At 46.5% G+C, this 15,438-nt stretch overlaps 2 protein-coding genes across 4 annotated transcripts in view; one reads left to right on the top strand and one right to left on the bottom strand.

Moving 5' to 3' along the window:
- Window positions 1–136: 136 nt before the first annotated feature.
- On the top strand, window positions 137–6,381 carry car15 (carbonic anhydrase 15). Its single transcript, XM_023983200.2, has 8 exons — window positions 137–341; window positions 456–485; window positions 686–862; window positions 1,063–1,208; window positions 1,350–1,442; window positions 1,550–1,616; window positions 2,515–2,675; window positions 4,694–6,381. The coding sequence occupies exons 1-8, from the start codon at window positions 260–262 to the stop codon at window positions 4,916–4,918; spliced, it is 981 nt and encodes a 326-aa protein (XP_023838968.1). The 5' UTR covers window positions 137–259; the 3' UTR covers window positions 4,919–6,381.
- Window positions 6,382–6,486: 105 nt separating this feature from the next.
- The window catches only part of setd1ba (SET domain containing 1B, histone lysine methyltransferase a), a 30,011-nt gene continuing 21,059 nt past the window's right edge, over window positions 6,487–15,438 (bottom strand). For all 3 annotated transcript variants that reach the window (XM_023983777.2, XM_070441548.1, XM_023983776.2), the window contains 11 exons: window positions 14,391–15,107; window positions 13,619–13,789; window positions 13,209–13,493; window positions 12,965–13,040; window positions 12,434–12,865; window positions 10,933–12,315; window positions 10,459–10,625; window positions 10,150–10,275; window positions 9,917–10,036; window positions 9,607–9,744; window positions 6,487–9,492 (listed from right to left, as the gene is read on the bottom strand). In XM_023983777.2, coding sequence (XP_023839545.1) covers window positions 9,319–9,492; window positions 9,607–9,744; window positions 9,917–10,036; window positions 10,150–10,275; window positions 10,459–10,625; window positions 10,933–12,315; window positions 12,434–12,865; window positions 12,965–13,040; window positions 13,209–13,493; window positions 13,619–13,789; window positions 14,391–15,107 — 3,789 coding nt within the window. In that variant the 3' untranslated portion in view covers window positions 6,487–9,318. The remainder of the gene's footprint in view (window positions 9,493–9,606; window positions 9,745–9,916; window positions 10,037–10,149; window positions 10,276–10,458; window positions 10,626–10,932; window positions 12,316–12,433; window positions 12,866–12,964; window positions 13,041–13,208; window positions 13,494–13,618; window positions 13,790–14,390; window positions 15,108–15,438) is intronic.

Raw genomic sequence — 15,438 nt, forward strand, 5'->3', positions numbered from 1 at the left:
ATTGACCTTACCGCTTGGGGGCATCGGTGCTCAGCCGAGAGTTGGCAAGCTTTCATTGCATCAATGTCCCGTTATGTGACATTCATCAGTAAAGACCACTGGCAATGACACACTCCACTGACCAAACAGAGAAAGAAAAAAAAGCGCTCAGCATTCACTTTCCCAGTCCTATTTAAGCTTGGCATTTGCACAGATCCCTAAGCACCGATTAGGCCTGCCTCTGTGATTTTTATTTTAGACATTAACTAGACCTATTGAAATGCTGTGCTCATTTATTGACGCAAAAATGATTTGGGCAATCATAACTTTCCTAGTGATGTTTATGACAGGTTCACACACCGGTGAGTATCCGGCTTGTCCTTGATATTATCCAAGGTAGGCAGCTGTTTGTGTGTGTATTACGTCATGGGTAAGAATTCTTTACAGTTGATATCCTCTTTGTTTTACCATTTCAGTGGACTTCTGTTATGATGAGAGTTTTTGTGGTAAGTGTCTATATTTATTCAATGTATCAAAAGTAGAGACAATGCACTTTTAAATGTTGTTTTTTCTCATAAATTATTTTTGGTAGATTTCAAATCAATATTGTAATAAAATATAGTAATATTCTTATCGTGTTAACTCTATGGTGACTGTAGACTTACACTTTGAATGTCATCAGCTTGTGTTTTTGTGTCCTCCTCAGATCCATATGCATGGGGAGACGCGTTCCCATCCTGCCACCCAATACTTGAAGAACATCACTCTCCAATCAACCTGGATCATCATATGACCAGAAATGAGTCACTGGAGGCTTTACGTCTGGATGGTTTTCATGCTGTTCATACAGGACACTGGAAACTGAAAAACAATGGGCATTCTGGTGAGTATTACCATAGAAATTGATTTGTGAGGAGGTGTATCTACTGAGTAGTTATTTTCTGCTTAGAGACTTTAGCCTATGTGTCCCGTTTCTTATTACATCACAGGACAACTATGTGTGTGCTTGTGAGAACGTATGTGTGTGAATGGGTTGTGCATTTTGTGTAGACGTTTATAAGTGCTCTGCGTGTTTGTATGCAGTTGTGTTGGAGGTTGGGAATGGGATGTCTGTGAGTGGTGGAGGTCTTCCAGGGACGTACCACACCATCCAGCTCCACTTTCACTGGGGAAGCCTCAACACCAACGGCTCAGAGCATACTGTGGACAGGCACAGGTATCCAATGGAGGTAAGTGTGGGTGATGGTCCTCTCTACATCCAGTCAACTTTACACTGAAGGGTGGATATCTTTGGTGAACAAAATAAATAGCAGCAGTCAGTGCCTGCATCCTGGTTTTATATTTCATTGTCAGTGCATTTTCTTTTGCAGATGCACATAGTCAACATGAAGTCAAGTCACCCCAATTTGACATCTGCCTTGGATGACCCAACTGGCCTTGCAGTTCTTGCGTTCTTTATTGATGTAAACTATAGTTAAATACTTTATGTAGTTCATTTTAGAGCGTATTTATAAAAATATCAGTTTTGTCATGATGAAGTCATATATTCTAAACCTCTAACTTCTTGCAGCTTTATTACATTGAAAATGTACACTTTGGACGCATATCACGACTACTTCCCTCCATTGCCTACAAAGGTCTGTAGGAACATAAGTACTCTAATGTACACTGAACAAAAATATCAACGCAACTTGTAAAATGTTTATCCCATGTTTCATTAGCTGAAATAAAAGATCCCAGAAATTTCACATCAGCAAAAAAATAATTTCTCTCCAATTTTGTGCACAAATTTGTTGACATCCCTGTTAGTGAGCATTTCTCCTTTGCCAAGATAATCCATCCAGTGTGGCATATCAAGAAGCTGATTAAACAGCATGATCATTACACAGGTGCATGTTGTGCTGGGGACAATAAAAGGCCACTCTAAAATGTGCAGGTTTGTCACACAACGCAATGCCACAGATGTTACAAGTTTTGAGGGAGCGTGCCGTTGGTATGCTGACTGCAGGAATGTCCACCAGAGCTATTGTCAGATAATTGAATGTTCATTTCTCTACCATAAGCCACCTCCAACGTCATTTTAGAGAATTTGGGAGTACGACCAACTGGCCTCAGAACTGCAGAACATGTGTAACCATGCCAGCCCAAGACCTCCTCATCCGGCTTCTTCCCCTGCGGGATCGTCTGAGACCAGCCAGCCGGACAGCTGATGAAACTGAGGAGTATTTCTGTCTGTAATAAAGCCCTTTTTGTGGGGAAAAACTCATTCTGATTAGCTGGGCCTGGTTCCCCAGTGAGTAGGCCTGGCTCCCAAGAGGGTGGGCCTACGCCCCTGCCCAGTCATGTGAAATCCATAGTTTAGGGCCTAATGACTGATTTCCTTATATGAACTGTAACTCAGCAAAATCGTTGACATTTTTGCATGTTGCGTTTACATTTTTGTTCAGTATAGATATAGTGTGGTGACTGTGAACATGCTTCAGTCCCATGTAGGGTTTAATAAACGTTTAATAAAGGTCTTTCTCCCTCGCCTAGGTCAAACGGCTACAGTCAAACCATTCCCATTGATCGGCCTTCTGCCTGAGAGCCATTTGTCCCAGTACTACCGCTACCATGGTAGCCTCACCACTCCACCTTGTTCTCAAGCCGTTATATGGACCATGTATGAAGTCCCCACCTATATCTCATGGTCACAGGTAAGCAAGCACACACATGGAATGGGTTTAATCTCAAGTCAAATCAAATCTGATTTTTTACATGCTTTGTGAACAACAGTGAAATGCTTGCTTACAGGCCCTTCCTAACAATGCAGAGGAAAAACAAAAGAGAAATAGTAGAAAAATATTTAAAAAATAACACAAAGAAAAAATACACAATGTGTAATGATAACTTGGCTATATACAAGGGGTACCAGTACCGCATCGATGTGCAGAGGTACGAGGTAATTGAGGTAGATATGAACATATAGGTAGGGATAAAGTGACAAGGCAACGGGATAGATAATAAACAGTAACAGCAGCATATGTGATGAGTTAAAAAAGGGTCAATGCAGATATTCCAGGGAATTATTGGTTAACTATTTAACTAACTATAGCAGTCTTATAGCTTGGGGGTGAAGCTGTTCAGGGTGCTGTTGGTTCCAGACTTGCCGTGCGGGAGCAAAGAGAACAGTCTGGTTGCATCACCGCTTGATATGGCAACCGCTTGGCATCCGACCGCAAAGTGCTGCAGAGGGTAGTGCGTACGGCCCAGTACGGCCCAGTACATCGTACATCGTTCATCGTTGTCGGTGATCAGGCCTACCACCTTTGTGTAGGCAGCAAATTGAATGATGGTGTTGAAGTCGTGTGCGTCTACACAGTTGTGGGTGAACAGGGAGTACAGGAGGGGACTGAACACGCATCCCTGAGGGGCCTCCGTGTTGAGGGTCAAAGGGCGGATTTGTTGTTGCCTACCCTCACCACCTGGGGGCGGCCCGTCAGGAAGTCCAGGATCCAGTTGCAGAGGGAGGTGTTTAATCCTAGAGTCAGCTTAGTGATGAACTTGGAGGGCACAATGGTGTTGAACGCAGAGCTGTGCTGTATGTAGTCAATGAACAGCATTCCCACGTAGGTGTTATTTTTGTGAAGGTGGGAAAGGGCAGTGTGAAGTGCAACAGAGATTGCATCATCTGTGGATCTGTTGGGACGGTATGCAAATTGGAGTGTGTCCAGGGTGTCTGGGATGATGGTGTTGATGTGAGCCATGACCAGCCTTTCAAAGCATTTCATGGCTACAGATGGTAGTGCTATGGGGCGATAGTCATTTCCTTGGCAATCTTGGACACAAGAACTATGGTGGTTTGCTTGAAACATGTAGGTATTACAGACTGGGTCAGGGAGAGGTTGAAAATGTCAGTGAAGACACTTACCAGTTGATCAGCGCACACTCTGAGTACGCGTCCTGATAATCCATCTCGCCTTGTGAATGTTAACCTGTTCAAAGGTCTTACTCACATCGGCTACGGAGGGCGTGATCAGTCGTCCGGAACTGCTGGTGCTCTCATGCATAGTTCAGTGTTGCTAGCCTCGAAGCGCATAGATGGTATTTAGCTCGTCTGGTAGGCTTGCGTCACTGGACAGCTCGCGGCTGGGTTTCCCTTTGTAATCTGTGATAGCTTTCAAGCCCTGCCACATCGGACGAATGTCAGAGCCAATGTAGTATGATTAGATATTGTTCCTGTATTGACGTTTTGCCTGTTTGATGGTTCGTCTGAGGGCGTAGCAGGATTTCTTATAAGTGTTCGGATTAGTGTCCCGATCCTTGAAAGCATCAGCTTTCCATGACTTCTGTTTGGGATATGTACGTATGGTCACTGTGGGGACGACGTTGTTGATGCACTTATTAATGAAGTCGGTGACTGATGTGGTAAACTCCTCAATGCTATCGGATGAATCCCGGGACATATTCCAGTCTGTGCTAGTGAAAAAGTCCTGAATCTATGCTTTCACCATAGCCTGGTAGAACCAGCCTGATTGTTAGAACCAGCCTGATCGTTGTGTTCCACCAGGATACTTTCACCATGGAACAACCCTGGGCGAACAGCTATACTAGGATTGTTACTAGTGATGGAAAACAATACCATGAATGATCTGATGAATCTAATGAATGATCATGCTTAATTACATCACAGTTTATAAATAACCACCCTGTAAATGTGTTTTTTCTTCCCTAGTTTGAACAGTTTGTCACTGGGATTTTCTCCACAGAGGCGGATGAAGAATTTGTAGCACATCTCCATGATAACTTCCGACACATCCATCCCACCTTCAGTCGCAGCGTCTACGCCTCCAAAGATGCCAACCTGCTTACAGCGACGGCCAATCACCTCTATAGCCCAGCACTCTCAATACTTCTCCTTCAATTGACTCTAACTGTTGGGCTCATCTATGGGCTCTAGCTCTTTGCGCAGGGCTGTTTTGTTGATGCTAGCTTTACACTCTCTACTTGTGGGACAGCATCATAGCCGAGAAACTCTGAAGTTGCCAATACCATAGATTTTTGGGGGGATTTTTTTTAACAGAGATTACATAAAATACTGTGAAAAATAAGAGTACTGTTTACTGTGATTGACCTCTATGTTTTCATCATATTACTGTCATTGCGTTCAATTAGAAATGGTTTAATGTTTCATTACATGTTTAACAGTTCAATTCATAACATTGTGTAGACTAGATTTACATTTAAGTCATTTAGCTGACGCTCTTATCCAGAGCGACTTACAAATTGGAAAGTTCATACATATTCATCCTGGTCCCCCCGTGGGGAATGAACCCACAACCCTGGCGTTGCAAGCGCCATGCTCTACCAACTGAGCCACACAGGACCACTAGTTCTAGTACTGGTAAGAGTACAAACATTTCGTTCATCAATGCTACCGTGTATGCATCTCTGATTGTACTGCATTCAATCACTACCTAACCTACTATATTCATGTTAATTAAACAGATAATTGAATTTGAACTCACTGTGTTTACATCCCCCCTGGTGGCCATATGACATTGCTGTATATTCCCTCAGCAACTGCTATGGGCAGGTAGCAGAGATATTATTTCCCTGCCTGCCTTCCCTCCCTTTATTTTGTATGAATTTGATCCACTTGAAACTGTCATCAGAAGATATTCCCCACGTCACACCACTACTCTGCAGCTACCAGGGGTGACTCACTCAGAATGACTGGTGTGACATGCTTATACTGGGGGGTTGTGTGAGTGAGATGTGGATTGATAAAGTAGTGGCATTACAACATCTCACACTTTGTCCAGTTCTGGCAGTTGACCAAATCCAATAGTGATCCTGGGAAGCCTGACAGCCTGACCTGTGTATCCATGCTGACTGTATTGTTCCCCTACTGCTGGTCACACCATCCACCTCCTGTCACTGACTTGGGGTGGCAAAGGGCAGTCACACAGAGGCCACTCTGTCTCCGTCAGTCCGGATGGTTGAGTGTGACTATCAGGACTTGGCTGGGTGAGAATGAGATCACTGGCGTCATGGGGGGCCTCAATCATATGTAGTTTTATTACATTTCTTTACTGACCATACCTATTAAGTGGTTGATGCTATTGCTATGATTGGAGATTGATATACACTTACTGATTTAATACTGTTGGGAGTCCATAGGATCCCTAGAATTGACACTGCCTGACTGCTTGACATGGGGGAGAAATCACATGACTTGGTCCTGAACCAAACTGTAGCCTACACACTGACAGACAGTAGGACATTGTTTAATCAAAAGGACAACATTTCTCCATTTCTGAATGTTGGTTTATTCATGTTGCTTATTATGGGTGAAGGTATGCAGGCATTCTCCATTGACGTTTCCAACATGATGGAAATGTTATTTGTCCAACGTCCTGTGTGTCAGTTGATACTAATGGTTTACTGTACATAAACAATCATCCAGTAATTGCTGTCTGAGCACTGAAATTTAATGTATTAACTCAATCATTTGAAAAAAATGCCTTTATTTCATTTGTTGTGTAATAAATAGACATGAGGAACAGGCTGATGATTCCACCCCATTCCCATGTCATTTCTGCACCATGTTTTTTTCTTTCTCCACACTGCAAACAGGTTTTCATAGAATTTACAACAAAAAATACTAAATAAAGCTTGACACAAGCTGAAAATACTGCCACCAGCTTCACCAGCTCTGTCTGACACAGATCTCTCAGCTGTATTTCTGTAGCAAATCCCCCGGAACAAAAATATATATATATATTCACAGTTAAAGTATTTATTCATTTTAAGATTACAAAGGAAATGGCCAGAAAAAAATGAAGACGTTTCTACAAGAAACAATCTTTCAAAGGGAAGTGGAGATTTTTTCTCTGTACAAGATGCACCTTTCCTTTAAATAAACAATTAAACCCATGTTTTTTTTAAGATAACTTTTTTTTTTACTGATCCCTGAAAAGACCACTTCAAATACTCAATCTTTTTTGTTAAAAAAATAAATAAAGATGCATCATTTTATGTATTCCCCATGACGATAGATTAAAAAAAAAAAAGCTTCAGGTATTTTTCTATACAAGTGATCCTGTACAATATAAACATCACGGTTGTTAAAAAAAGCACTATGAACTATCCGACTGAATGAGAAGCAATGAATTACTTGGTCGTCAGACTTCTGATTGGCTCGGAGGGCGTAAGCAGAAGTGCAAGCATCCAGTGCATTCAAAAACAGCAATGATTCATGAAACTGAATGACAAGAGACAAACACACACAGAAGATTGAAGCTTGGGGTTCTTAGTGTGGTGGTGATAGTGCAAGGTCTATTGGGTTGTTTTACATTAGAAACACTTCTGTATGCCGAGTAGAATACTGAACTTGTACCGTGAGGGACCAGACATGTTACAAAGAAGCACCATGGGGTGAGAACACCTAAACCAGTCATCACCAACACACCACCAGCCAGTAAAATAAAAACAATGTCACGTAAACCACACACATTCATGTCATACAATACAAACACATTCACACAGGCGAAAGTAGACAGCATTTCATAATAGTGCATGCGCATTAACACAGTTGCAAGCGGCAGATTTCAGAAACACTTTTGCCCTGTAGTCATGGAAACCCCAGAAGCGTAGACATGTATATGACACTTGTGATTTAACTTACGTTTATAAACTGCCTTCTTCTCTAGCCACACCCCCACAGTCCAAGGCTTTTGTCAAGGTAATTATAATGTAAAAAGTTCCTCTTAACTGCAGTCATGTGAGAACATTGGAATTACATTTACCTAGGTTTCACCTATTTTTACTATCATTTTCCTGTTGTCAACTTTATAGAGCATTGAATAAATGCTTCTCTCAAGATTTAACACTGGAAATGCAATGGACATCTGTATGGCTTCCAGACAACATTGGATAAGCTTTAGGAATAAATCTAAGCATGACGAAAAGCCTAAACCTAATAATACTAGTTCAAATTGCTATTCACTCATCAGCTGTACGGATCGGAACCCTTCCTTAGAACAGTCTTTTAAATGGTCAATCACCTCTATAACATGGTAACCTCAGCAACCAGATTGACATGGATGGATGTCATGTTGGAGGTAAGAAGGCATCATGAAGTCAAAACATTTCAATACAATCTGCATCAGCAGTCTCACTGTGCAGGGATAACAAAGTTTGCTATGGAAGGAATGATGTGCCTATGGTTGCTTTTGGAAACACTATACTACACTATGGTGTAAAGGTTCAATTGTGTTAACTTTTTAAGGAACCCATCTTGCATTATATTCCCATTCCCTATTTCTACAGTATGGCCTACAGAGGGCAGTACATTCACTCATTGCAAGCAAAATACAATAGTGTTTTTGGGGGAAGACAAGACGGTACGAAGGGTCATTTCTGAATGACAACAAAGGATGGCAAAACCATTGGAATAACATTTGACAAATCTCTGAAAACGTATTCCTTCATGTTTAAATAAAGTAACAGACAGCAGCATACTCTATATTGTTTGCTGGAATGAGCAGGTGTGGATTCATCTGCACTCCAGTGATCTCCACATGTTGGTGAATTGATGACACAATGACTCATTCTGTAGCTCCAATTACATCAGTTTTCTGCATTTACTATGAAAACAAAAAGGGTGGGTTAAGCAAATGGAGGCATCCCCGCAGGCTTCTCCTTGGGTGGCAAACCCAGTTCTCAAGACCCCAAACCTACTTCCTGTATGTGCCACTATGACCACCAAAATGGTGAGAATAGTGTCATCTCCCGCGGGGGAAGCGGTGACCCTCCCACGGCCAAGTGTTTTCATTGTGCGCGTCAACAGTATTAATGAGCAGCTAGAAGTGTGTGTGTACATAGAAAATGGGGGGCTACGTTCCACATGGTCTCCGTAAAGCTTATGAGAAAAGCTGGAGTAGGTAAAACTGTACAAGCCAAGACCAGACCTGGGGGGAACCATGCTGAATAGAACACAAAACAATTAAGGGTGCTGCACCAGGAAGCCAGATGGTGTACAGCATTGTGGAAATTCAAAGGGTCACTGGCAGAGTAGTAGAAAACCCATGTTTATGTCCATTTTAAAGAGCACCTGGAATCGTAAACAATCTTGAGTAAATATCTGCGTGTATAAAAAGAGTCCCAGACAGGTAGCTGCACTGTATCCAGACAATGGGTTGTTTACCCATCTCCTGGTTCTTCCACCCCTCCTCTTTTGTCCTTGTGTTTTTAGCATGGTGTCTCTGTGTGTGTGTCCAGGGAATGGGGGAACAACGTTGGTTGGTAACAGTGCTTGTTGTTTTCCGGGAGTTTCCCCTTGGCCAGGGACTATCGTTAGTTCAACGTTCCCCTACAGTTCTCTGCCCCACACAAGCAGGGGATCTTCTCGTCCTCGATGGGGAACTTGTAGTCGTAGGTGATCTCCTCGTTGACATTGATGGGTTGTCGGGAGTAGATGACAATCTTTTTCTGGGACTCCACTGTGATCACCTTAGCGTAGCAGTTGGGCTGAAAAGATGAACAAAACAGAGGTGTTAGCGTCAACGTGTTTGCTAGCCTAGCAATGTGAAATTGGGTCAACGAATTGACTAGATTCAGTTTTGATTGAGAGGAGACACTTACATTGCAGCTGTGGTTGATGAAGCGGGCGAAGTTGCCACACTTGGTGGCGTCTATGATGGTGTCGTGGTCCACACGGAACATGTAGCTGCTCCCGATGCCCTCGTCCTCGTAGCGCTTCTCCCTCATGTCAGCAATCACCTGGTCATAGGATTGGATGGGTTTACACTTAGCCTGCTTAACAGTCACCTGTAGAACATGACGATTTGCAGCCGGCACAAAGTACACGTTTGTGTTGTCGGATAATCTCTAGAATGCTTCCCGTCTGCGCATAACCTCCCTCAGACTGAGGAGACAGTTGTGTTCTACTCACCTGCCGGATGTTCTGACCCACGTACTCAATCACCATCTCGTCAGCAGCAATTGGCTCCATAGCAAACAAACCCCAGTCGTGGATATGCGACTTACAGAACCGAATCTTCTTCTTACGGAACTGGGGAAAGAGTTTAAAAAAACAGGACAAATTGAAGTGACAGTATTGCATTGACACATTAACAAGAGTAAAATAACAGTGGTTGTGTGTGGGCTGTGTTTGGCCTTTGGTACCTTCAGCTGGTTGAACTTGAGCAGGTCGCTGTCACAGCTGAAAGAGGACAGCAGGCGGCGCTGTTCAGACCTCCGCTCAGAGCCAGCTCTGGTGGAGACCAGGGGCTGCGCGGGAATGCTCTTGCCCTGCAGAGAGAGACGGAGGAAGGGAGAGAAGGAGATTGAGTGACAGAGGGGAAATTAAGAAGGAAGACACAATGAGCTCCTACTCAAGGCAAACGGACGCGTCGAGACACACAAACGCACAGATGAACAGACACCCTTGCTGATGTGAACTCAAGGCCATCAGCCCACTCTGCTGAAACCCACCTGCATGTCTATGGGCCCCTCCTCCAGCAGGTGCTTGTTGCTGTTGAGGTATTTGATCTTGTCCTTCTTGTCGATCTTGTAGTAGCCCTCGCTACGGGCACAGCCAGTCATGTGATCCCTCATGCCATCGTCCCTCCTCTTCCTCTTCACCGCTGGGATGTTGGTAGGTACAGGGGAGTCAAGGGAAATCATTCTAAAAGGCTTTCGGAGAAGGCTAAACCTTGGGTTGGTCGAACCATGACCAAGCATTTCTAAATGTACAACTATCTAAATTGCTTGATGACTAAGCAATACCAAAAAGAACAGGGGAAAAAAGGACAACAAAGGAACAACACTTCAGGACAAAAACAGACTAACTTGTTTGTATTCGAGTAGAGAGGCAGCAGATGGCCCTATCATTGCTATACAGTTAAAGGCAAATATGAATGTACTAGCAATAAAATGGGCAGTAATATTATCAACAGTAAAGGATATGAGGGTGCTGGACCCACAGCGTGTCGTTGAGCCAGTCGTTGCCGTTGTCCTGCTGCAGCAGCTTGTCGTAGGTGACCTGCAGGTGCCGGATGTCCTCCTCATCGATGCCGTCGTTCCAGATGTCGTACAGGATGGTCATCTCCTCAAACTCCGAGCGTGGACGTGGAACGTAGTGGGGCCGTGGCGGCGTGGTCGCGGGGGAGTGGCTGGCCAGCAGCAGCTTTTCACACCCTCGCCGCACCTTACGGGCAGGCTTCTGCACACGCTCCTCTTCTTCATAGGGGAGGAACCGGTCGTCAAGGGGCAGAGCCGTATGCGGCTCTGGCTCCCCTTCCCGGAAGTCCAGGCCCACTGTGGAAGAGTCTAGCCCAACGTAGCCGGGAATGTCAGGAAGAGTGGCTGCAGCAGCCGTGTCTGCAGAGAGTTCTCTGAGCTGGGCATCGTGAGGCAAAGAGGGGGGCATGGAGGTGGGAGTCGCCGAGAGCTCCATAGGCTCAGTCTTAGGAGAAGTCAGTGCTGCCAGAGCTGCCAGAGCTGCAGCCTTTTTACTCTTGGGTCGCCCAGGCTTCCTCTTAGGCGGGGTTATGTCTGGGGGCACTGGGAGGTCTAAGGCCGGGACAGCAGGCAGGTCTTTTGGCACGCTGGTTAAGGCCTGTCCCTGGAGGGAGCCGGGGGGCAAGGTCTGACTGGCCAAGGTGCTGAGTGGAGGCTCCTTGAACAGCTGGCTTTCTGAAGAGGCTTTCCGGTGGATGGGAAGGCCAGCAGCCAGGGCTGTGGGGTCTGGGAAGACAGGGGTAAAGGTCAGATCTCTGCCGGGGGTTCGGGGGATACCTGCACTCAGGACAGGGGACTGGGCAGGGTAGGAGAAGGGGCTGCCGGATATGTGGGGGGAGCTGAGGCTGACCAGGCTGCTGCCAGTCAGAGGGGCATCGCTGCCAGGCGTGACGGGCACGTTCTCGGTGCTGTTCTGGGACTTGCCCAGGCCCCTTGCCCGGTCCATCAGGTCCCTGCCAGGGGTGCGGGGCACATCCTCGTCTGTGGACAGCCTGGCCCTAAAGGGGAGGGGGAGGTCCGGCATGGGGCCGGGAGGCGGTAGCAGGAGGGAGTGGCCTCCCATGGCTGGGTAAGGGGGGAGGGGGAGGTGCATAGGTGGGACTACTAGGGATCTTAGGAGGGCTGTGTCGGGCTCCAGGGATGTGGAAGCCCCTCTACCTGGCGTACAGGGCAGATCCTTGTCCTCTGTGTGGGCCTTGGGTCGAGAGTCCTGGTCGCTGTCAGCCAGGGAGCCTGTCGGGGTGGGCGGCCGCAGGTTAGTAACATCATCCTGGGGCTCTGTCTTCAATACAGGGATGGCGACTTCCAGGTCAAGGTCCGACTCCTCAGCTGAAAGACAACCAACATGTCATGACAATCTGTCAGTTAAAATATGCAGAGTGTAACATCTGAAATGGCATCTGAAACACAAAGCTTGTGTGGTTAGGTAACAGGAGAGGGTTAAGACCTGGGACTCCTTTGGGTGAAGGGGGCCGGAGGTCCTCCAGGCTGGTCCGGCCAGGCTCCACTGCTCCCGCCACCTCGCTGAGGGATCTGTGGTTGGGCTTGAGCTTCAGCCCCTCCCTAGGCCTCTGGTCTTCCTCTAAACAAGCCAGCTCGGAGGGCTCGTCCTCTGGGGGAGGACCTAAGGGAGTGCTGGGTGCCTTGGGCTCCACCTCCTCCCCAGATGAGGAAGACGAAGAGGAGGATGAGGACGAAGATGTCCGAACCCGGTCCTCGTCTTTATCCGGTAGACTCTCCACATCTACCGCCGCCTCCTCCTCCTCCTCTTCCTCCTCTTCTTCTTCTGCCTCCTCCTCTGAACTGGAATCATAGTCAGAGGAGTCCCCACTCGCAGAGGAATCAGAGACAACTTTCGAGGATGCTGAACTGGCAACGTCTGTGGGAGCGAGGAGGAGAGAGAATAGGACAAGTTACAGAGGCAGAGTTTACATACAGTACCAAATAACTATGGTCTTTGACATAAGCGTGGATTTACCCTCATCCGACGACTCCGATGATTCATCATCACTGGTTGAGGCCGCCTCATCTTCGTCCTCATCCTCTCCACTCTCCTGAAAGGTCCAATCAGAGGTTAAAAGCTATTATTAAAAACATTGGTCTACAGTATGATGCCTCAGGTTGCCTTCTCCCAATGAGCTGAAGCACCTGTTGAAAGTTGTGATGGTTAACAGTTCATCTACCATTCTAGGACATGTGGTCCTGATTGATTGACAGCTCACCTTGCCCGATGACAACCTCTCAGAGGCCTCTGTCTCGTCAGGCTCCTCCTCCCTATCGGACAGAGACTCCTCTTTCCCAGAAGTCTCTACTTCCTCCTCTCCCTCGCTGTCCAGCTCCAGCGGCCGCGCATGTCGCCTCCGTAATGCCGCGCTGTCCTCGTCCATCCTGGACCCGTCTTCTGGAAGCTCCGCTATGTCCTCCAGCTCATCGTCCACAGGCGTGGAGGGTCGCGCTCGCTTAGTGTCCCCGGTGGAGGTGGCATCAGGAGGGTCCTTCCTCTTCACCTGAAGACACACACACACACACACACATTAATCATCTCTGACAAACACAATTGTTGAACGATTTTACAAAGCACCAGAGCCCTTTAGACATATTCTTAATCAATCCTAAAAGTGGCTGGTGGTACCTTGAAGGAGGGCAGGCGGATGGCTCCTCGGAGGCCGATGCCCAGGCCCATACCCTCATAGCCTAGGCCTTCTCCCTTGTTCCAGTTCTCCAGTAGACTGGAGCCCATGGTCTCTTTGGGCTTGGGCTTCTCCTTCTCCTCCTCGCCAGCCTTCACCGGGGTCAGGGACGCCTGGGGGATGAACAACAACATGGTACTCACAAGCCTGTTTGCTATCTGGCTAGTTAACGCAGGAGAATACCTAGCTTGAATAGTCATGTCATTACAATTAAATGGTAGCTAGAGTTTGTGAAATAGCAAAGTACAACAACCTAGCCAGTTCACACAGCAATGTCCTTTGCACTCAACGATTTCACCCATTTCAATTAACCAAACTCATTCAACTAACCAAATTCTCTAAATATATAGCTCTGATATACCTACCTTGTTGTCAAGAGTCCATCATTTCAACGCATTCAAATAAATTCTCACTCATAACCTTCGACTTCGCAAAAATATGAGGTTAGTTGAGCTTTTCTGATACAAAACATTCCAGGAGTTCTAAATGAGGCTTTCCTAAAAACATACATTTTGTATCCAAGCAACAATGGCCACAAAAAGACTGAGGGATATATATTTGAGCTAAACCAACATTGACATGCCGGTGCTTAGTTAAAAAAAAATATATAATAATACTTTTTTTTTTTTTTTAAATCCACATAATCTCAGAATTGACTGTTCACGTGAGACTGAAGTGAGACTAGATAGGAGCTGGATTTGAAGTATGACTCACCTTGGCTGAGTGTTCTTTTTTATCCCACCACTCGTCAAAGGCCCTAAAGGCCACCACCTCCACCATCTTACGGTTGAGGTCCCTCTTCATGATGGCCTTCAGCTCCTTGACGATGACCAGCAGCACCCCTTCCACAGTGGCCTTGTGAGGATCCTCCTTCTTAGCCTCGTAGCCCGGTGGAGGAACGGCAGGGTTGAACTTGGGCATGCTAGGATGGGGCCAAGGTTGCTGCCCGTGGCCCCCTGCACTGGCAGCTGGGGTGCTACTCATGGACAAGGGTATGTAGGGACCCCCAAACTGCGTGGCTGCTGACCCAGCTGAAGCCGTCCCTCCTGTGTTCATGAAGGGTGGGTAGGGGTAGGGCCCCCGGGTCTGGGCCATGCGACTCAGCATTTGGGTCTGCATCTGGAAGGACATGTGAACGCTGCCCCATTGAGGCAGGCAGCTCATCAGCTCAATCTGCATCATGGGCACCATGCCATGGGGGTAGAGGTGAGGCAGCATGGGGTGGGGCACTCCAGATGCCAGGTGTGGAAGACCGAAGCCCGCTTGGGGAGGTAGAGGATGAAAGCCGGGGGGTGGGAGGGGCATAGACTGCATGGGGGACACAGCAGAGTGGACCACGATGCCTTTGGCACAGTCGCCACTGTGCGTGGGCGTGCCTGGCATGTCGTCCTCATCCGAGATCTCCATGTCTTCCCCAGAAGACTGATGGCTCTGTGGGAGAGGGAAAGGACAAGGTGTTAGGACATCTCTATACAGTGCATGACCTGATAGAGTCAAATGGGAAGCCTCCACACAATGAGCACAGGTCCCAGCTTCTCTAATCATCCCTACAGACCCGTTTCCCGAGCCGTGTCATGAAAAGTTGCACGTGCAGTTTGACATCAGAAATATCTTTGTTTACCAAGCAGTGGATGCAAATCACATGCCACTTCAAATGCAGCTTAACAAACACTTTATCAGATGGTTATCGTCTACAACATTATAAATACACCACATTACCAAAAGTATATGGACACCTGCTAGTCAAACATCTCATTCCAAA

The sequence above is a fragment of the Salvelinus sp. IW2-2015 genome, linkage group LG4q.1:29 (genome assembly GCF_002910315.2).
Source record: "Salvelinus sp. IW2-2015 linkage group LG4q.1:29, ASM291031v2, whole genome shotgun sequence".
Taxonomy (NCBI): domain Eukaryota; kingdom Metazoa; phylum Chordata; class Actinopteri; order Salmoniformes; family Salmonidae; genus Salvelinus; species Salvelinus sp. IW2-2015.

Excerpts from the sequence above, each read along its gene's own strand:
- car15 (XM_023983200.2), top strand. The coding sequence starts at position 260 with ATGCTGTGCTCATTTATTGACGCAAAAATGATTTGGGCAATCATAACT. Across the intron at positions 1,443-1,549 it reads TTCTTGCGTTCTTTATTGAT|CTTTATTACATTGAAAATGT; the intron begins GTAAACTATAGT and ends AACTTCTTGCAG. Across the intron at positions 2,676-4,693 it reads CCTATATCTCATGGTCACAG|TTTGAACAGTTTGTCACTGG; the intron begins GTAAGCAAGCAC and ends TTTCTTCCCTAG.